Source organism: Magallana gigas, chromosome 2 (genome assembly GCF_963853765.1).
Source record: "Magallana gigas chromosome 2, xbMagGiga1.1, whole genome shotgun sequence".
NCBI lineage: Eukaryota > Metazoa > Mollusca > Bivalvia > Ostreida > Ostreidae > Magallana > Magallana gigas.
This window is the reverse complement of record NC_088854.1, coordinates 7,246,990-7,270,916: the sequence shown is the minus strand read 5'-3', so window position 1 is coordinate 7,270,916 and position 23,927 is coordinate 7,246,990. Positions and strand designations below refer to the sequence as shown.

The 23,927-nt window shown below is 34.5% G+C and overlaps 1 protein-coding gene across 4 annotated transcripts; it reads right to left on the bottom strand.

Annotated features, from left to right (window-relative positions):
- Positions 1 to 247: 247 nt before the first annotated feature.
- LOC105338591 (uncharacterized) lies at positions 248 to 23,153 on the bottom strand. 4 transcript variants are annotated; one of them, XR_010710699.1, is made up of 19 exons: positions 21,910 to 23,153; positions 21,534 to 21,666; positions 13,487 to 13,605; positions 12,790 to 12,985; positions 12,437 to 12,579; positions 11,555 to 11,714; positions 10,978 to 11,166; positions 10,380 to 10,508; positions 10,164 to 10,258; positions 9,088 to 9,278; positions 6,964 to 7,071; positions 6,504 to 6,734; positions 5,648 to 5,778; positions 5,147 to 5,296; positions 3,284 to 3,448; positions 2,221 to 2,379; positions 1,752 to 1,852; positions 616 to 1,605; positions 248 to 571 (listed from the first exon to the last, which is right to left on the bottom strand). XR_010710699.1 is itself a non-coding variant. In XM_066074764.1 (18 exons), exons 1-18 carry the CDS (start codon positions 22,865 to 22,867, stop codon positions 1,325 to 1,327), a joined length of 3,639 nt encoding a protein of 1,212 aa, XP_065930836.1. In that variant the 5' UTR covers positions 22,868 to 23,153; the 3' UTR covers positions 248 to 1,324. The 4 variants fall into 4 exon arrangements, 3 of the variants coding, with proteins under 3 accessions (XP_065930836.1, XP_065930837.1, XP_065930839.1); XM_066074764.1 differs by having other exon boundaries at positions 248 to 1,605; XM_066074765.1 differs by having other exon boundaries at positions 249 to 1,605; positions 5,147 to 5,293; positions 21,910 to 23,151.
- Positions 23,154 to 23,927: the final 774 nt, after the last annotated feature.

Here is a 23,927-nt window from a genome sequence, read left to right as displayed (position 1 = left end):
ACAGTGTTTACAGATATTACATTGTGTAACTATGTACACTGAGAACAATGTTTACAGATATTACATTGTGTAACTATGTACACTGGGTACAGTGTTTACAGATATTACATTGTGTACCTATGTACACTACAGTATTTACAGATATTACTCTGTGTAACTATGTACACTACAGTGTTTACAGATATTACATTGTGTAACTATGTACACTGAGAACAGTGTTTACAGATATTACATTGTGTAACTATGTACACTGGGTACAGGATTTACAGATATTACATTGTGTACCTATGCACACTGAGTACAGTGTTTACAGATATTACATTGTGTAACTATGTACACTGGGTACAGTGTTTACAGATATTACATTGTGTACCTATGTACACTGAGTACAGTATTTATAGATATTACATTGTGTAACTATATAAACTGAGTACAGTATTTACAGATATTACTCTGTGTACCTATGTACACCGAGTACATTGTATACAGATACTACATTAAGGATTGACAGATATCATATTGTGTACCTATGTACACTGTGTTTGGGATTGATAGATATTACATCGTGTACCTATGTACACTGTGATTAGGATTGATACATATTACATTGTGTACCTATGTACACTGAGTACAGTGTTTACAGATATTACATTAAGGATTGACATATATTACTTTGTGTACCTATGTTACGTACACTGAGTATGGGATTGACAAATATTACATTGTGTACCTATGTACACTGAGTACAGTATTTACAGATATTACATTGTGTACCTATGTACACTAGGTGCATCAATAGGACAAGCAGTGCAACTATAAAAATGCAAACCAAACACAACCATTTCTTTCACATTTACTCCTGCAAATATCTTTCTCTTTTAGTTTAAACAATATTTATTTTGTGAATTTCATCATACATATTATAATAACAGTACACAGAAGATTGAGAAACAAGCCAAAAGGCTTATGTTAATCTCGTTCTCTTTTATATATGAACCTTGGGAGATCAAAAGAATTCTTTCTGTAAGAACTTTGCAATGTTTTCTGTTTTACAAACCTTGCCACACATAAATGATCAACATATGTCTCTGGGATACAAACCTTTCCTAGATACACCCAGATGAACAAAATGTCTCTTTGATATAAACCTTGCCTAGATACACACAGGAGATCAAAATATCTCTCTAAATGTCTCTGTGTTATAGATCTTCCCTTGATACAAACAAATGATCAAAATGTTTCTCTGTTATATATTTTGCCTAGATATGCACTAATAATCAAAATGTCTCTCTGTCATAAATCTTGCCTAGATACACACAAATAATCAAGATGTCTCTCTGTTATAAACTTTGCCTAGATACACACAGATGATTCCATCATGGCCGTCCCTCATGTAGACATGCCAGCCTTCCTGCCCACATAGGTCGTTGTATCTAGCAGACAGATCCGGGTCCCCGGGGAGATACACAGGATACATTGACCTAGGTCCTCGCCCCAGGGACAGAAGGACCCCTAGTAATTGACCACAATGATCGAAATGGTACAGATTTTCTCGGTAAAATTCTCCTGTGCTGTTGAAGATTGAGGCAGAAACTAGGTAGCCCGCTACAACAGAAACCAGTGGTTTCAAAAAATGCATTAAAAATCTTTTCCTATTCGCCATAGGGATCAGTATTAGTTGTGAAGTATAAGCATTCAGAGCATGCCCAGTCACGGTGTCACACCCACGCTCTCTCTAACTGACCACTCACCTGACTCGCTGAGGAAGCAGACGTCCTTGGGTTGACCTGACAGTGACACAGCAGAGGTCACGGTGATGGGTGACCAGTCCTCAGCCTCCACACCACATGCTCTGAAACAAAAAACAATGCACCACAAATAATGAAGCTGTAAGCAGGATGGGATCCCAAAATAACAGAAGGAACAGGTCTTAATATTTATGTCTGTGCAAAATAAGGCAGTAAAACAAAGTTATAATGATGCACCAGGGATACAAACTGACTGATTTGTTTTAAAATCAATAAATTATATCTGATCTGTAAATAATACATTTTTAAGATTTGGGGAATGAAACTTACTTCACTTATACAGTATGAATAAGTTATGACTGTTTCATGTAAAACCATGTTTTACTCTATTATCTTTGTCTTTATTGGCTGATCTAAAAATGTTGAGTCTTGACAGGTTATGAAGATCAGACTTTATTTCCATCCCACTTACTCTGGGTCAGTTTTAATGATGACCAGTTTGTTATCCAAAAGTATGGCTGCCCTGACAAACTCGCAATTGTTGGCGTCTCTGAAGGACTTCTCTCCCTGAACTTTGAGGTAGTTGGACACCTCATAAATGTACAGGTTCTCCAAAATGAGAGCAAATGCCCTATAAAAACATTTGAAGTGGTATAATTTTCTTTACTACAGGTATATACATGCATACTAGGTTTATAGGTTATTCATTTTACGTTGCCCTTCATTTTTTTATTCTTTTCCAAAATTTTAAAATTTCTCATGAAAGAAATATCAATGAAATTCAAACTCTGTGATATGCATTTTTTCCTCACTTTTCATATCTTTGAAAGACCATGCATCAACTTTTACTTGTACTGCTATAAGCAATTGACAGAATTGTTTAGTCTATTTAATGTCGAAGTCAAATATATGTCAAAGATGGGTTCAAATCTCAGTGCACCTATTTTTTTAGAACAGACATTTATGAAACCTGCATGTAGAGCCCAAAGAAGAGAGATTATACAGATGCAGATTTTAAGATTTGAATTAACTTTTTATACACGCGGTAGCACACTTTTTTGAATGTAATAGTTTTGCGTACAGTGCATGTATACACCTGGTGTTTGTGCACATTATCCATTTGGGATTTGTGTAGATTATTTACCTTTGACAGATGGTTGCTCTGATAATTGTGTGTACAGTTTTGTGTACAGTATATACTTGGGATATGTGTACACTGTTTACCTGGGATTTGCATACAGTATTTACCTGGGATCTGTGTACACTGTTCACCTGGGATTTGTGTACACTATTTATCTGGAATTTGTGTACTCTGTTTACGTGGGATTTTTGCACACGTTTACCTGGGATTTGGTGACACATTAACCTGGGATTTGTGTATACACATTAACCTGGGATTTGTGTACACTGTTTACCTGGGATTTGTGTACACTATTTACCTGGGATTTAGGTATACTATTTACCTGGGATTTGGGTACAGTATTTACCTGGGATTTGGGTACAGTATTTACCTGGGATTTGTGTACAGTATTTACCTGGGATGTACAGTCACCCTGATGGGCAGTAGTGTCTGGCTGTCCACAAACAGCAGATACCCTGAGACAGTGACCATAACGAGCATGTCCCCGAGGAAGGTTAGGCGGTGAATCTGGTCCAGATGTTCCGCGAACGACTCAATCTGATCATTAATTCTGTAGAGGCTGAAATGGAGAGAAGACTGCATGGAATCATGGGAAAACTCTGATAGTTCATTAATTATAACTAAATACCTTACCTTTATTAGCTGCATTTTTTAAATTCATTTACTGGTACTGAAAATTGCTGCACATATCTTCCTTGACTAATCTTTTTACTTGGTATAAACAAATGTTTCCTTTAGATAGTGAATATATCACGGTTTTTTTTACTATAGAAGCATCATAATAAAATAATGTTTATATTATATATGTGTGTACTTTGTCTATAATTCTTAGATTATCAATTTAACCATTCAGTAAACACTTTAATGAGTCGATCACCTTACTCGATAAATAGTGGACAATTTCTTCTTTTGAATAGTCAACAAGTGGTGCGCTATATCTAACTACGAAATTGTGGTGACAAGACAGATAACTCTTACTGCAATTTCAACTCTAATTATATCAAATTTTAAGCAAAAAAATGCTATATCTAAATTTTTGGATTCATCATTTTGGGAAACATTTTTTTGGTGTCACAAAATTACAACTTTATCAAATCAAAATACTTACCAGTATAGATTTAAATAACAAGTTTATCTTTTAAAAAAGATTGGTGAGCTAGCGCTGTAGCCATCATAAAACACAGAAGCTGATTTCTAAAACACTGGTGAAAATTTCTGAATCAATTAATTAACAATGGGAAGGCACAGTGGCGTACTGGAATTGTGCTGGAGTAGGGTCTCAATTTAGAATTGTGAATCTAGAGTGTACTATATTGGAGTCGAGCATGCATATTACAGTGAAAAAGACTAACGTAGTTGCTAGCGCTGGAGATCAATAGCAATAAAATGCTTTTTTTGGTGATTCATTCAGGATATGAAGGTGGCAACATTGCAGAAAAAATACTTAATCCGCGTTTGTAAGTTATGTACACTTTTTCTGCAATGATCCCTACCTTCATAACCCACATGAACCATCAAAGAAAACATTTTATTGTTTATATTTACATCTTTCCTCTAACAAATTAATAAATTGACTGTAAAAGGTACCGGTAAGTAAAATTCACTAAATTATAATTTACAGCAGTACATTAGCTAAAAGAAACAGCCAAATCATTTCCTATGGGAGTTTGAGTCTGACATCATCATGATTACCAGGTATTTCGTGCAACCCATGATTTTTCTTACTAGGTCGCTGTAGGTTTCGACCAATCGATAAACGGGGCGTGTAGATTTCAGTTCTGTCAGTTTCTACACCTGTTCTATAGAGCTATGAATTAACTATAAGTTTCTGTAGAGACATAAATAACATTATGTTATTTATGTCTCTGGTTTCAGCAAGAAATACACGGAATCATAATCGGTAGGTGTAAATAAGGAATAAGGAATCATTCTTTGAGTATTATGAGGTGATAATTTTGGTCAGGGCGTGATCAAATCCCGAAGGGCTTTATGATAGATTTGATCACGCCCCGACCTAAATTATCACCTCATAATATTCAAAGAATGATTCCTTATTACTTATATTTATAAAATTTCAAACCATCGAAAGATTAAATATTTAAATATAAATAAGCAAACCCCGCTGGCGCCTCGGTTGCGCTTTATGAGTTATATAGTACAAAATCGATGCATAGCGTTATCACAGGCAAAGACACTGGAATTGGTAAATATATCTTAATAAATGCACACTAGTAAATATAGTTAAAAGAACACCTACTATTGTAAATGGCTGATGGCAAACAGGGATTTTCCAATAACAATCGGAATATGTGCATCCTCCTTGATTGGTTGTAAGATGGCTGTGTCCACTTGATCCGTCATCACTAGATGTCTGTTGACTACACACACTGTTACTGGGTCATGACTGCTGCAAAGTTAAGCGAATTCTCCCTTTAGTAAGACTACAAACCATCACAGACAACATGAAGTCAATTCATTGTCCCAGATTTAGTCGATTTCTCAATGACCTCACTGATCATTTATACCATATTGGGACAACGGTCATGAATTTCTCCTTGATCTGAATTTCTCTTGCAATCTGTTAAATCAGTGTTTTAATTCCACAGCGTATCTTGATTAAATTCATTAAACTCCTCATAGATCATAGAAAAATTCTGTAAAATGGTGGCCACATTATCCTCACTGAGTCTTCAACAGTTGAATACATTTGGCAGCTTTTGTTTCCTATATCAAACTTACATTGAAATATAATACTTACACTGTATTTAAATAATAAAAACCTTCTGCAGATTTGGAAATTCCATTGGAGAAATAGGATGGGTGATCAATCGTATGTCTCTCTTGAATTTTTGGATTTTTAAATTCAGTACGAGTCTCGGTATGAATAACCTATTGGAAGAAAAAAGGAATTAATGTCATGGCTGGCAACAAATACAATCCGATCTTTGATTTACACAGGCTTTATAAAATTTAAGTTATATTTTAATAAGCAACATTATTACTTATTAGGTTTTTTACTGACTGTCTATGGAAATTTGTAGAGTTTTTAAATTTATAGAAAGCAAAAAACAGCAAAGTCTCTGTGGACGGAAACATCCTGATATATTTTCGTAGACCTTCTGTAACCAAACTGATAATGGTACTAAGTTTTTTTGTGTAAAGGACAAATGATGTTAAATGTTATGAAAGCGAAGAAAGAAATACTATAAAGATATATAACAACTGCCATGTTGTCACATAATAATTTGCCGCTTGCAGTCTACAAAACCGTAGACAGCATTCATGTGAAGTATTTTATTTAATGACATTGTGTCATTCTAGTCAGAGGCAAAAAAAGTATTATTAAACCATCAATTACCCTTATTATCATTTTAATCTAATAAAGGTACTTGCATGCACTGTCACATCTAATCTGATATTTATATACACTCTTTAGAATACTTAGTCTGATTAAAATCATGCCCCCTTTTCCTACTATTGACAGATAGCAGAAAGGGGTGGGGCTTATTTTAGTCAGACTGTAACTGAGTTTGAAATTGTTAGGACATTAAGACACAGCAAGTTTATCACATAAAAATTCTATGCATTAATAATATTGTTTCAACAGTTCTCACCACAAAATAGTTCCTGCATGGATCTTCATTAACTTTAAATCTGAAAAATATATCGGTTCCAAACACCACTGGGGGACGAAGGATATTCAAGATGGGGGGCTTCATAAAGTGTTCTTGGAAAATTTTGGCAGGATTGAGAGAGATGGAGGCACCATCTTTGTGCTTAAGCTGCCTCTGCTTATTTTCCTGGTAGGCTTTCTCCACGGTCTCGTATAACTGCTCTTTTTTGTCCTAAGTAAAAGTGTATGGTATTTATATATAGACAAACATTTGTACTCAGATGATTGAGAATGCAACAAGTGCATGGGCATATACTATAATAATACTTGAGCTTAAATCTGGAACATCTGATAAAGCTATATCTTTGTTATACATGTACATGTACAAGTTTCATTATTTGTTGTTAATTTCTTGCCCCCTATTTAAAGCTGCTTGGTTTGATTTTAAATCATGCATTTACCGTTGATGGGATGAGATAGTCTTTGAGATAGCAGAGCCTGAGGATCTCCAGCATACAGGTCTTCATCTCTTCATCCATACTCAGCAACCTCACTTGCTTCTTTGCTGCCTATAATCAGGGGATTTATTACTTCCAATAATTAATCTTAGCATGACTTATTTAGACTACAAACATGAAGAAAGATAAAATTTGACCCAATATGACATTTATCAAACATACCATTTCAGAACATCATTGACAGTTTAAAATGCATTGGGAGGAGCAATAACTTTAAAGCTGTGATTGTCAGTAGGCTAATAAAATGTTAACATTGAACATAAAACTTCAACAATACGTTGTCATTGACCATATAACATCAACAAGATGTTGTCATTAAACATAAAATATCAAAAATATGTTGTCCTTGATGGTATAACATCAAAAATATGTTGTCAATGACCAAATAACATTAACAACTTGACCTGTTTTTGTCTCCAACAAAAAGGAAGGGCTTTTCGACAGCCCTTAAAACCCCTTATTTAAATTTATTATATTTTCTCTCAAAATCTGTATATTATAAAATGAGACTAAATATCAGGAACATATACCCAGACATTAACATTTAAGAAATTAAATGCCCAAGGAAAGACAACTCCAGAATTTTTTATCCAACTACATCGTTTATTTCTTGAAAAAAAAGTTCTTAAAATTCATATGGAAGAAAGAACTCAACTATGATTCAAGACTTTTGGTAGGCCAATAGCTCTAATGCCAATAATTCATTAAGCAAAGCGAGATAACTCTTGAAATTTAATTTTTTTGAAATGTGATAAAGTTAATTATCATTTTCAGGCCCTTTAAACCCTTATAAGGAGTCAAAAAGTGCCCCCTCGGACCATATTTTTTAAATTGTACTCTTTATTTTGAACTATTAACCGAAAAGATTTTGAAAATCGGATGACTAATAAAAAAGTTACAGCTAAACGGCTGTATTTTATATTGACCCCTACAGATCTCTTATTTTTTGGAACTTTTTTCCCAAGACCTTTTCCGGTCTGCACACTAGGTCCCTGATTGCAAATACAAAATATAAAAATATTTACTTGAAAACTGTTTGAGAAAACGTTACACGCGTGAATTTAATTTAACATAGAAACTCCCATAGACGATTTTCATCGGCTCATAAAACCGGAAGTACTCAATACTTTTCATTGAAACTTGGAATATATCTTAATTACGTCTATCTAAACAATATCTTTGCGTTTTATAACATTAAAAAGCTTTTCTGAGCTTTTTTGTTTTTTTCATCCCCCCTTTTTTCAAATTTGAGGCCTAAAATCTCAAAACTGGTAAGAGATAGAAACTTGTCGCCACTAAAGCCCTAATATGTTGTTATGAACCATATAACATCAACAATACGTTGTCATTGACCATATACATATGTAACACCAACAAGATGTTGTCATTGATGATACAACATTTGTAGTAAAAAAGGAGGAATGAGCATATAAATTCAATGAAAATATATAGCTGGACCAGGAATTGAACCCAAACTCCAGCAATATCCATGGTGCATATGGCTCAAACTACTACACATTAACAATATGTTGTCATTGACCATATAACATCAACAAGATATTGTCATTGACCATATAACACCAACAAGATATTGTCATTGACCATATAACACCAACAAGATATTGTCATTGACCATATAACACCAACAAGATATTGTCATTGACCATATAACACCAACAAGATATTGTCATTGACCATATAACACCAACAATATGTTGTCAATGACCATATAACACCAACAAGATGTTGTCATTGACCATATAACACCAACAAGATGTTGTCATTGATGAAATAACATTTGTAGTAAGAAAGGAGGAATGAGCATATAAATTCAATGAAAATATATAGCTGGACCAGGAACTGAACCCAAGACCCAAGCAACTCTAGTCAGGAGCTTTACCAATAAGCTACCCAGGCCCATATCCATGGTCCATATAGCTCAAACTATTACACATCAACAGGATATTGTCATTGACCATATAACACCAACAAGACGTTGTCATTGACCATATAACATCAACAGTATGTTGTCATTGACCATTTAGCAACAATAAGATATAGTATTACCTGGTATATATGATCTCTGATTCTGAGAGCCAGATTAAGTCTTGCCCGCCTCCCATCTGGACCTTGCCAGAAGACTTTCAATAGGTGCTTGACGGGCCCAGGGTGCTGATGTTTACCAGGGAAAATCATGCTGACAACACATCCATTCTGGCCACGATAAATCTCCATGGGTGTGGGGATCACAGGACTGACTGTGTCCAAAAATTTAAGAGTATGTACTATAGTATTTTGGCTGTAATACTGACAGTATAATAATGCAAGAGATGAATGGCAGTACAATTTAATCGTTTATGTATACATGTATTCATATTGATGACTGTCTTTGTTTGTGCCATCAAAATGCGTAAATACCAAGTAAAATTAAATTCTGGGATAAATTAAAAATCAAAGTACTGAAGAACTGACGGGAGTTGATTTTGCCGATGTCTATTTATTCTAAAATCAATGATATGTTATTTTGCATGACAAGTACATGTAGTTTCTAATTTGAATTATGCACATTTTTATAATATGAATTTTTTTGAATTTTTGGACTTTTTCGACAAGAATGTCGAGAAACCCTCATATGAATCATGTTAAATAATATTTAAAGATAAAATTAATTCAATCAAAGTATGTTTCAGTAATAGAAATATTTCTCGAAAATTGTATGGATCCAAGCAATATTTAACTCTAGTCTCGTTCAACCAAACGCTCGTCTGACACCGTAAATCTCCGACAAGGATTAACGGAGACAGCCGAGCGTTGAGTCGAATGAGACTATATTGAACTCTGGCGTAGGAATACATACGACTAAAAAAAATATTTAAATTGTTCGTACCATTTAAAATTTGACTATTTTCAAGGTATTTATAAATAAGTTTCCTTGAAAAACAATGCTTTAGCATACATTACATCAAATTTATCAATTATTTTCAAGAACTAAGTCTTGTCAGCAGCAATGATTTGTGCTGAGGTCCAAACACTGTTTCACTTTTGGTTTGTCTGAGTAACTGCATAGGAGAGTTGATTAAAATCAACTCCCAAAAATCATTAAAGCCAAATTTAAATCTCTTAAACTTTACGAAGGCATTTACATGTATGTGAATATCTTCCATGCATAAAACACTGGACAGAGTGAAAGCTGCCAAGTGAGGTCACTGAGTACACAGCTGGCAGTTGTGCTATGGTTCTGAAAGGGAAAGAGACAGTTGTTTGTAAAATAGGGCAAACGTTTATGTTCTGTTATTAGCAACACCATGCATATTACCCATATTAGGAGCAATGTAAACATAGCAATGATTAGAGCTTACCCAGTGTAAGGGTTCAGTAGAACTGATTGTATTGGTGGTAGAGTCATCTGCAAATTGCCTGTAAGATGACCTTCAGGAGTTATGTAAAGGTCAAGGTCACGGCAACTGATATCTGCCTCTGAGGGGTTGCTAAAGGAATGACAGCAATATAAAAAAGTACATATACCTATCTAATAGCATATGACAAAGTTTTTGGGCTGCATTCTTTTTGAAAATACTGAAGAAGTACATAATATTCATTGGGTTACAATTTCGTTGTTTTTAAACCGAATAAAATTTTGTGGCGATTCATTTCGGCACATCTAAATCTTTCAAATGTATCATGTATTAATTATGTATTTAGGAAAACGTTGGTTAAAAAATTCGTCTTCGATTTAATTTCGTTGATTATTACTGCCAACAAAAATAACTAAATTAAATCCTCAACGAATATTTCTGCTTTAGAAGTATATAATAGTGTGTAAGGACATCTGGATACATTTATTGAAAGAAATTATTAAGAACAGTACATTTTGGAATTTATTGATAAAGAATCTTAATATTAATCCCTCAGCACTTAGTTATAAAAAAAAATCATCCAAGCATTTCATGTATGTACCAGTTTTCAATGAATGGATTATTTTCAGTCGGCCAATCCAAACGCTCATGGGAGAGTCTTGGGGGATTAATCTGAGTTCTCCAAAGAACTTTAAGGGGCCGGACTGCTACTGAGTTCTTCACTGATTCCAGGAGAGTCTGCCAGGGACAATGCCCTACCTTGTCTTTGTCAACATTACGTAAATAAGATCTAGAAAATGAGGAGAACAAAAACACATACAGTTAAACAAACCAATATTTAAGGCCACTAAACAGCATTTGAAAGCTGTAACAGTGTGTAACATTTTAATAAGAATATACTTGTACAGTATAGAGGACAATCCTGAAATGTCATTTTCTTAATGAGTCCTGCCAATCACTAGTGTTTCTTTAGGTTATTGAATAACAATTAATTTGTCAGTGTTCTGTTAGTTTGTCAGTTGATTTGTCAGTAAAACTGATTGCTATTGTCTAAGCTGAACAGTTAATTTGTCGGTCAGATCGATAACCAGTACTAAGTCCGACCAATTGTGTTCCAATAAACTAGTACGATCGAGTGGTTGTTTGTTTCTAAATCGAACAATACTTCATCAACAAACCTTTCTAGACTTTCAAAGTACTTGAAGGTCTTTTTACATTTTGTATTTTGCTTCTGCATTGCATACATCATGGAGAGAAATATATACAGGTCTGCATTAGAAGCCTTACAAAGAGGCTCTAGCTTTTCTATGGCATGCTGGATCCAATCAATTCCAAGTTCTGAAAAATGTGATCAGAGTTGCTAAAGCAGAATTCGCATATAAAAAGACTAAAAATGGTGGAAATGCTTCATAATAAAGCATACATCAACAGTGCTAGATTTAGAACAGAAGAAGAAGAAGAAGATGATGCATGATGGCTTAAAAGCATAAGCACTGTAGAAAACCATAGTAAGTTTTACATAGGCTGACTGACTATGACCCAACTCATTACAGTTTTCTTGTTGGCTATGTCCTACAGATATATTTTTCTCAAATCATTGTTAAAAGGGAAAAACCCTTTATCTTTTTTAAGGGGGTGGGGGGTGGGGGTGAAAATAATAATACTATGAAAACAATGAAAACATGTCAGTGTTATTAGATCATACATTGCATTGACATAATTAGTAATAATTGCCTCCTTCACAAAAGTTTGAAGTAGCCAATCAAAATAGTGCATGAATTATTCATGAGAGCTGGAAAATTTCAGCTAGTTGGACCTTGGTCAGTTATCATATGTACTGGTAATATTTACCAGCGGGTTTCTGATAAGGAAGCATGGTGAAAAACAGGCTGATAATCGAGCAAAACTATCAATTACTGGTAATAAGATGAATATTGAATGAAAATTGGTAAGAACAGAAATGCTATAGTATAACATGAAAAAATGCTAATTGCAAATGTTACAGTATTAATAAACATGTCACAATTTTCAATCACATTTCACTAATTACTTTAACATACCAAAGTAAGTGTGTGCATGGAAACAGAGCAAAGAATCCATCAAGAAGAAGGTGTCCCGGGACCATCCCTCTCCAACAGGGGGAGCTCTCATACAATGGGACCACCTCTCGGTGGCCATGTGAGCTTTTTCCACAGTCATCAACCTATAGAGAAATAAAGTAAGCTTGTTTTTTTATAATCTGCATCCCAGTGGCTATGTGAGCTTTTTTCAACCACTTACCTATAGACAGACCATACTGTAACGGCCAGATTTGAGAACATATTTGCTGACTGATTGGTTAAGTGCCAAACTAACTCTTCATATAAGTAAAGAAGCACATTCAGGTATCTAAACTACATGTAATTTAGCTTACCCTTGATCACACAGGTTGGCTTTTAGGAGAGATATCTGTTTACAGATCAGTTGAGCTACCTCTTCTTGGCTGTAATATGGCTCATTGAATACATCAGACATGTCAGACATTGAAAGGTCAAAGGTCAGCTGTGATGCATCATCAAAAAAATGCAGCATTCTCTGAATCTCATACATGTATAGAGCTTTATGTCGTGCTGCAAGAAATATAAATCAAAAACAAATAAATATATCATATAATATAAGCTCACAACAAACTGCCTTTGATTATATATATATACAATAATTTAATCTGGTTATAATGCTTTTCTTGATTATAACTAAACAAATTTCTCTACATTGCATTACATACCTTGCCTATGTCACAATATGACCCAATTATGTTCAATGTATTAAACAGCTTCAATTTACAAGTGTACAAACTTATATACATTTTTTGATTTATTTCAGAATAATGCTACTTATTTTCAAGGAGTAAAATACAAATAAGATTTTAAGAATTTTTTTTGTGGGTCCACTAATAAAACTACAATGTTTATCATAACTTGGGACAGTGTACGTTTTATGAAAAAAATTGCTTTGCCATTCATAAAGCATAAATCATTTTTACCGTGTATCAGATTTTAATCATTTAAATTTTAACTCTTTAGCTCTTTAGTTTAGCTTAATCTCTCTCTCTCTCTCTCTCTCTCTCTTACATTTTTCACAGGTGTGTATTAGCTGGATAAAGCTCTCTTTTGCCCGGTTAACATCACCTCTAGCCCAGTAGACGTAGGGCATGGTCTTGTCATAAAACCGTCCCATCAGTTTAGGGTAACTGGAATTAGAGTAAAATTAAATTCAGTAATGCACAATTTTTTTTTTAATAAGATGAATTTTGGAATAAATTAGTGTGTAGTCTGGTCAGGATAAGAAGAAAAAATACATGTCTGAACATATTCAAACTTTAGATTTACACATATTGTTATACCCGCACTTTCTAAAGAAAGTTCGGGTATATTGTTGTTACCCTGTTCCGTCCGTCCGTCCGTCCGTCTGTCCGTCCGTCTGTCCGTCCGTCCGTCCGTCTGTCACGTTTTACTTTCTCAAACTGCTCTTACATCTTATAAACCAGCAAACTGAACTCTTGGAGTTTGATTTGGGGTATCATGTTGTTTTGTAAAAAAGTTTCAAAAATTCTCTGTTAGTCCTGGGGGTCAAATAATTGGTAAAAAATGACGTTTTTTCACAAAAAACCTTCTTCCTCGAACTCCTCCTACATTTTCAAAAGTAGACAAATCATCTTTTGGAATATGTTTTAGGGTATCCTATAGATGCGCAATAAGGTTTCGGAATTTTCAATTTTGTCCTGGGGGTCATTTAATGGCTAAAAAATGACGTTTTTTTTTTACAAAAAACTGGTTTAAAAAACGTCATTTTTTTTAAGCAGTAGCCAAATGATCTTCTAGAATATGATTGGGGGTGTCATATTGAGGCATGATCAGGTTCCAGAATTTTTTTTTTAATTAAGGGGATCAGTGGGCAACAAAAAATGACGTTTTTTGGCAAAAAAAATATGGTTCCCAGAACTCCTCTTACAACTTTTGGAGTAGCTACATCATCTCTTGGGATATAATTGGGGCTGTCCTATAGATGTGCAATAAGGTTTTAAAAATTTAAATTTCATCCTGGGAGTCAAATAGTAGCAGAAAATTGACGTTTATCACTAAAAAATCAAACATTGATCCAAGAGCTCCTCTTATGATTTAATGGATAGACAATCATATCTTGGGATATGATAGGGACTGTTCTATAGATGTGCAGTAAGGTTTTCAAAATTTAAATTTCATCCAGGGAGTCAAAATGTAGCAGAAAATTGACGTTTATCACTTAAAAAAAAACATAGATCCTAGAACTCCTTTTATTATTTAATGGATAGACACATCATATCTTGGGATATGAAAGGAACTGTTCCATAGATGTGCATTACAATTTTGAAAAATTAAATTTAACCCTGAGGCCCATTACCTACCGGTACATACCTTTTGATGCCCTTTAAGGATCAAGAATATATATGGTTAAGGGGTGGGGATCTCAACCGTTTACGAGATATTCGTGCACTTCCTGTTCAAGGGGGGTCATGACAACCCCCGGGGCCCATGACCTACATACCGTTTGATGCCCCTTGACACAAGGTACAAGAATATATATGGTTTAAGGGTGGGGATCTCAACTGTTTTGAAGATATTAAGGGACTTGCTGTTTGAGGGCGTCAGGACCACCCACAGGGCCCATGACCTACATAACATTTGATGCCCCTTGACATCAGAAACATGAATATATATGGTTTAGGGGTCATGATTATAACAGTTTCTGAGATATATGGTAATTTCAAATTCCTGGGGGGTGGGGATGACCCCAGGGGTCAGATCTAATAAACCCTATATATTGCCAGTAACAGCCAATATATGATTATGAAAACCCTATATTATTATCTTTGTCCGTTTTCAAGTTACCATTTACAATAGAGTCTATGATTCTTTCTACAAGGTTCAATGTTAGACCCCACACCCTTTTGACACCCCCCTCCCCCCCCTCCCCCGAAAAGTGGTTGTCTAACCCAAAATGAGAAAAATCAAACCAGGGTGCACAACTAGATTTGCAGGCCTATCATAACCTAGAGTTTTGTACAATTATGTTCAGCCATCTCTGAGAAACAAGTTCAGAGCGGGAAAGAAGAAAAAGAAGATGAAGAATATATACATGTATTAAGAACCGTACAAAAACAATAAGTCTCCAAACTTCATTCAGGAGACTTAATAATTAATAAAGATTAAATAGAGATAGGATCATCAAACATCAATAATTTAAAGATAATTGACAATTTCTGATTCTAAGGGGGTCAGGATGACCCCTTAGGGTCATGACTTACATGCCATAATGATCTGATGCGCCTGCATGACCTAAGGAGGAATAATATCTTTGGATTAAGGTGGGGATCTCAATGGTTTTTATGATATTTGATAATTTCAGGAAGAGCACTTGGGATCATGACCTACATACCATCTTAAATGCCTTGAACAAAGAAACAATAATATAATATGTACATGATATATGATTCAATTTAAGAACCCAGATATAGATCAATCATCTGTTTTGTAATACTTCCTATGTATATATACATGTACATGTATTAGTTTGTGTTTTGTTCTATACTATTCATGTTCATGACTGTAGTATGGCTTAGTCTTATTTTAAATTACATTAAAAAATTGTCAAATATATGACTTGGAACCCCCACTCCCAAACAAACTCAAATATAAACTGTTCTCTCTCTCCCCCCCCCCCCTTCCTTGTCGAATAATCTATTAAAATCAAAATATAATTTGGGTGTCTAAAAACTTTTATAAACTGGTAAAAAATGTTATTCTTAAAAAAAATTACATTACACCTTGCATAATTGACAAATGATCTATTGAGATACGATCAGAGGTCATATTTCTACCTTGGGATCAATAAGTAGTATTCATTGACAAGTTAAAATTAATAAATAACAATAAATGATTCAAATTATAAATGTTTATACTCCACATTCATCCCCCCCCCCCAATCTAACCTGCTTATAAAGATTCAGTCTTCTTAATACATTCTTACATGTGTACAGTAGCAAATTTTAAATCATTTCTTGATTGCTTTTTCTCTCGTGATTCACATTAGCATTTTGGAAATTGCTTAATTCAATTTTTAAGATTTATAAACAAAATGTTATATGCATCACTGCCATGTGTATTGATCAAACACTACTGTATAACATATGAATAAGATAAAATACATTGTTATTTCTAGTTCTAAAATGTCAGGGTGTCTCCAAGGGGGCATAATCTTACAATACAATTTTACGCGCAATGACACAAAGAGCAAAACTAAATTAAACGGTTTAGGGATGAGGATATCTCAGATCTCAGAAGTTAACAAAATATACAGTGTATCATATCATTTCCTATTTCATAAAGGCGGGGGGTTAAAGACAACACCTGGGGGTCATTAATGTACTTTACACCTACATTGTATTTGATGCATTATAATACATTAAGAAAGAAATACTCCTTCCTTCCTATTATTACTCATATAAAAAATATAAGTGTCTACACTTACTTACATATGAAATACACAAATTTAATAAGAAATTGTTTATACAGGGTCAATATGGGGTCAACTCAACAGTGCATGCAGTCTGACAAATGAAAAAAATAACTTTTGCAACTAAAATGACAGAAACTTTACAAATGCGATAGGATAGGTAACGATGATAAGCTTATTTAAATATTAAAAGATGATGATACAGTATGCTGTCAAAGGGAGATTACATTTAGAAAGTGAAAGTAGAACTTATATACATGTGTAAGGTATCACACCGGTAATCGGCCAATCAAAATGAACTTAGTCAATTGTAGTTCCATATATACTTCAGAATTATTTTTTTCCTTGACTGCATTTTTACATTTTCCTTTACTCAGTTTTAAAATTTGTTGTACCACTGAGTAGGATATTTCATGTATTTTGTTAGGTGATGATTTTTTTTCACAGGAACTACTTCTTTCAGGGCTCATGCAGCAGCTTCCTGGGGAGTGTGCAGTCTGTTTACATACAAATGGAAAACACGTGGTTTTGAGGGTAGACCTGTTTGGAGCTAGATATTTTGAGAAAATGCAGTATCGCTTGCCCTTTTTATGGTGTTAGCTGATGAGATAGGTAACAAATAACATTTCCTCCGAATATTTTGTCATGAAAAATACAAACTGATTTTTAAGAATTTTTTCCCCTCTATAGTGTTATATAGTGAAAACAATTACCGGTGTGATACCTGTATGTATGCTGGCAGGAATCCCATGCTGGCATCTTATTATATTGTGCTACTGCTACTACATGTATTATGCTTACCTAAATTGGTCAACATCATAATGATAATCCAATTAAAACACAATAATGAATTCCTTTAGCTGATCTTAACTACCGTAATCCTTTTCTGCATACGGAAAACACAGACATGTATGTATGGGTGTTGCTAAAACGCGGAACGGAAAACGGAACGGAATGGAAAATATCATCACGTTTATCCCTTAAAAAGGGTATAGACTGGCCAGAAACGATTTACTTTGTATCTTTTATTTATATCTAATGAATGATTATCAACATGTTGCTATCTTATTAATATTCATATGAATGTCTATCAATTATAGCATTGTATTCATTCGGCTTTAGTTGAGTACGAAACGGAAAAATCAAATGTATACGAATTGTGAAACATTAACATGATTAAACGAGCAAATTAGCTATAACCTTTTACTTATTTCTCTTATATGGTATTGCTGGCATATTAGCGTAACGTACGCAGTTAGTGAAAGCGTTTTATGCGTGTTTTGAGTATTTTTATATTATTTTCAAATATGATGTACATGTATATACTTACATCAAAATTGAATTTTCGGTGTTCTAAACGATCTTTTATCATACAGACGATACAGTATCATTGAGATGGAAGAAAAAAACCGTAGGACTGACGACATTAAAAAATTAAAATACAGTAAACATTAAAATACCCGGTAATTTGTGAAACTAGTAATTTGTGAAACTAGTATTTTTAGCAATGCAATTTTGTTTACGTTTGCATTACAAAGCATGCAGTTGTTTATTCCAGCAGCTATATACATATGATCCGAATAGAGAGCTCTAGACGTTGCCTGGTTTGATTTTCCGATTATATATTGGGACTATAGTCTGTCGATCCCAAAATATTCATGCAGCACATTTGGACGATTTATAATGGAAAATGTTGACATCTTTTCTCCATTTGGAAGTCACTCAGAAGACCTTGCACAATTTTGCAACACCATCATCCGGGTCTGTTAAAATGCAAAACCCCGTAGACTTCTTTATTTTTAGCCGTGTATTTATACCAGCTGATAAGCTAGAGAGGACGTTTTAAAGAAAGAATAATGAGAATGTTTAATGCTTCTAAAAGAGAATCGCTTGAACCCTGAGGTATATATAAATATACAGCAAAAAGTGAATCGAGGATATTTTGGGACAGAATATAGTGGTCAATGCATGTACTGTTAATTTTGAGGAAATAAATATTCTTGAATAAATAATCTAATATTGCTAATCTTTCAAAAAAAATTAAAAAGGTACATAAAGTATATCGTTTTAGCATACTTAACAAATCTATGAGGTAAATAACATTAGATAAGATTTTCCGTTTTCCTTCCGTTCCGTTTTCCGTTCCGCGTTTTAGCAACACCCATGTATGTATACACGTGAACCCATCTAATCGAAGAGCTGGGTAAAACTAGTACCCGCTAATGAGACATGCAAACCTGTGTTGTGTACGTAACTTCAGACAAAGATCAGTCATTTGTAACATGCATGTATTTTTATGACCTATTCTTCAAATCCACTTGCACTATTTTATTAGGTAAATAACAGCTTTAAGGTGGTGCAGGACACCTGCATATTGTGATGTACATGTATACTTCCTATTGAGATAAACAATAAAGTATGTTGACTATTGATTAAATATTTACCCCCCAAATAATGTTACCTAACATTGAAGCGCAATGGGTTAGAGCGTTTACATGTCTGTAAGAGCATTGGGGTCCAAGGTGTATTTTTGGTAATTTACGAATTTTCATGGGGAGGGGGGGTCTGGACCCCTCACTCCCACCCCTTCTCTAAATCTGTGCACACGATGATGTTCATGTAGGCACACAGAAGCAAATCTAAAACCGGCAACCGCCACGGGGAGGGGGCATAATTTAATTTTTAATTTTGTTTGTAATAATTATATAGACCATTATACTTCCTATGACATAAAATGTTAAGATTATTGATTAACTGAAAATTCACTGCAAACAGTTCTACCCCAAATTGCACATAAAGTGCTGGTCATGTCACGATGTGTATTATCATATGGGCAGGGATCTCATCCTTCAGTTATGAAAATTATAATTTTTAAATGTATTACCGGAGTTTGCATGTAGCCTTCATTTTTAATTAAACTGGTATAAAACAGTGTTATTTAGGGGCAAACACATGGTGCGGGTATTACTGTCTAATGACAGCATCTAGTTTAGTTTTATCATTGCATGTATTATTTGAGCATCAATTGTTTTGGATTTCATTGTGAAATACATTTACATTATCAATTATTAATTGATGCAACCACTGCACATGTATTCTTAAATTAGTGATTGTGTTTTAGCAACAAATTTGATACTTACTTAAATGTATAAAATTACAGTAAACATCTTGTAATAAATAATAAGTATTGCTAAATAGACATATATGTATTATACCATATATCCCCATTATTATACTTTCATGTTAAATACTGAAATCTGATTGGTGTAGACACAGTTGGTAATCCGTTTTGTTATACTTTCATGTTAAATACTGAAATCTGATTGGTTAAGACGCAGTTAATAATATTTTCTATTACCCTCAGCGTTAGTAACGCACTTAGCAATGGGTAACATTAAAAAATGTTACATGCGCGAAAATTATGCGCGTACGGTTCGCTGTAGAATTCACGTTATTCCTATATAAAAGCAGTAAAATTTTCTTAAAAATTAAGACATTCAGTATAACAAAATAAATAGTGCCTGTTTTGGAGGATAACAGTTGAAATTGACACCCCTCGAAAACCATTGTCAACCTCCGCTTCGCGTCGGTTGACAATGGTTTTCTCGGGGTGTCAATTTCAACTGTTACCCTCCCAAACAGGCACTATTTATATACTATTACCCTCAGTATTGGCAACACACTTGGCAACGGGTAACACTATATAAATAGTGCCTACAGCGAACCGTACGCGCATAATTTTCGCGCATGTAACAATTTGTATTGTTATACTTTCATGTTAAATACTGAAATCTGATTGGTTAAGACGCAGTTAATAATATTTACTATTACCCTCAGCGTTAGCAACGCACTTGGCAACGGGTAACATTAAAAAATGTTACATGCGCGAAAAATTATGCGCGTACGGTTCGCTGTAGAATTCACGTTATTCCTATATAAAAGCAGTAAAATTTTCTTAAAAATTTTTAAAAAGACATTCAGTATAACAAAATAAATAGTGCCTGTTTGGGAGGATAACAGTTGAAATTGACACCCCTCAAAAACCATTGTCAACCTCCGCTTCGCGTCGGTTGACAATGGTTTTCTCGGGGTGTCAATTTCAACTGTTACCCTCCCAAACAGGCACTATTTATATAATGTTACCCGTTGCTAAGTGCGTTGCTAACGCTGAGGGTAATAGAATGGATTATGAACTGCGTCTTAACCAATCAGATTTCAGTATTTAACATGAAAGTATAACAAAACGAATTGTTACATGCGCGTAAATTATGAGCGTACCTTTCGCCGTAGAATTGACTTCATTTCTAAATAAAAGCAGTAAAATCTTGTTTAAAAATAAGACATTCAGTATAATAAAATTAATAGTGCCTGTTTGGGAGGGTACCCGCTTCGTGTCGGTTGACAATGGTTTTCTCGGGGGGTCAATTTCAACAGGTACCCTCCCAAACAGGCACTATCTATACAATGATATATATGATAACTTCATTATCTCATTGCATGGCTATTATTGTGTTAATCCTTGCAAGAGAGTTTTGCAATTTTCAAAACTCTCTTAGATCTACATGAACTTCATTGGAGTCTGCTGTTCACTTTCATTTTCAAATTTCTTTGGTCAAAAGCAGTTACCTCTTGTGAAGTGATGCTGTTGCATTCTTTACAGCCCTGTCATATGGAGCTGAGCCTTCCAGTTTCCGTTGTCGATGCTTGCCTTTGCTTGGATCAGGAAAGGGTATTGTTAAATGCAATAAGCAACTCAAAGCTACAAAATAAAGCAATGTAAAGTCTACTGTTAATTAATTCTACATAATTTTTGCTATAAAATATAGTGGATAGATCATCTGTGTCTTGTATCATTCTTATTAAAATTAGACTTGTATAGAAACTCCATGATAGTATGTTTTATATCCAAGACAATAGAGAAAAAGGAAATAAATCAGAATAATTATTCATCATCCATTTAAATTGGTTTCCATGTAATGTCAATGTAACCAAGAACTCTTACCTATCATTATATGACTTGGATAATAAAATTCAGCGTCATGATACTCGAAACCACAGAGGGGTGTGGCAGGCAAACAGCTGATTTTCTTGTCTGCTGCAGGATTATTTCTTTGAAATGCTCTTGTATCATTTAAAGCCCATGGTTCAATATTCCACACCGATCTAGTAAGAACTTCCTGGAAACGAGAATATTTTTCTTTTTCAAATTTGGCCAAATATGTTTTAATCCATTCCACTTTTTCTTTATAAAAAGCAGCTGCATTGCCAATGTCTTGTCTTATTACATGTGGGACTATTGGGTGTCTGGCCAAACTTTTTTTCTTTGTCACTAATGCTCTGACACACAGGGCTGATAATGTTGGCACTGGTTTGTTGATATGCACATCTTTAAACTCATTCACAATCTCATCATTGTAAAAGGGAAGTTCTCTAAACAAATTATAACTATCATATAATAGCCTCCTCTTTCTTTTTTGCTTCTTGCTTGGAGCCCTTCTATGTTTCAAATTTCCATCATAAGTGTCAAGTGTTACAGGGGACAGATTGTCACAATTTTGATGAGTAATCTGAGGTATTTCATCATCATTAGATGAAGCTGAGCTAGAGCATGATGGAGCATTCTCCTGATGTACACACTCAAGAGAATCTGAATTTTCCTCAGCAGAAAAGTATTCACTTTCATCAGATTCCTCACCATCATTCGTATCAAAAACAGGAAACTGGCCCTCTGTGGACTGTCCTGTTTCAGGTTCTGCCCCGCTGCTGTGAGAGTGCTGAGGGACAGCAGAGTCTATCAGGGAATGACTTCGAATCTTCTCGGATTTTCTCCTGTTTCTCTTACGTGGTACCACCACCGCCTCACTTTTCCGGCTGAATTCCTGTGAGATGGCTCTAGAGTAGGACGGTCTTTTTTGACGTTGTGATATCAATGTATGAAGACCAGTCGTGTCGTCTTCCATTTTTAGCCTAGCCTCTAGCGCAGCCCGAATAATAGTTAATATTGTCGTTTTGCTTCACTTTTGTTTGTTTTATTTTGCAGAAATGTTTGCATCCATATGTATCTTCAAACGGTTGTTAGAAATGCCTTGACATTCACGCTCTTGCAATTCAAATGCAACAATCTTATTTCACAACATGTCGAAATAGTTGATTAGTTCTACTTTCGCTTTTCCGTAAACATAGGAACCTCTCGGAGTTCCTCGCGTGGCTATATCATTAGCAAATGTATATGGCTGGAAGTTGCCGAATGCATAGCATTAGCCACTCGGAACTACTCGGATGTCTCGAGCACTCGACATGTATGGAGCGTAGCGGAATCAGCCGAGGATTGCCGATTGTAGCATTAGCTTTACGTAGCCTGGTTCCCGAGGCCTTCCGATGGTGCAAGGCCTCGGGAACCAGGCTATAGCTTTACGCGGCAAATGCAAAATGTTGGGAATAAAGGTTTTTCATTCCTTAAGTTATGTTCACTGTAATATAAGTTACAATAAAAATCAAAGTACTGAAGAACTGACGGGAGTTGATTTTTTCGATGTTTATTTATTTATTTTAAAATTTTTTTTTATTTTCTATGACAAGTACATGTATTTTCTAATTTGAATTACGCACATTTTTATAATATGAATTTTTGGACTTTTTCGACAAGAATGTCGAGAAACCTCATATGAATAATGTTAAATAATATTTAAAGATAAAATTAATTCAATCAAACTATGTATCAGTGATAGAAATATTTCTCGAAAATTGTATGGATCCAAGAAATATTTAACTCTAGTCTCTTTCAACCAAACGCTCGGCTGACACCGTAAATCTCCGACAAGGATTTACAGCCGAGCGTCGAGTTGAATGAGACTATATTGAACTCTGGCGTAGGAATACATACGACTATAAAAAATATTTAAATTGTTCGTACCATTTAAAATCTGACTATTTTCAAGGTATTTATAAATAAGTTTCCTTGAAAAACAATGCTTTAGCATACATTACATAGAATTCATCAATTATTTTCAAGAACTAAGT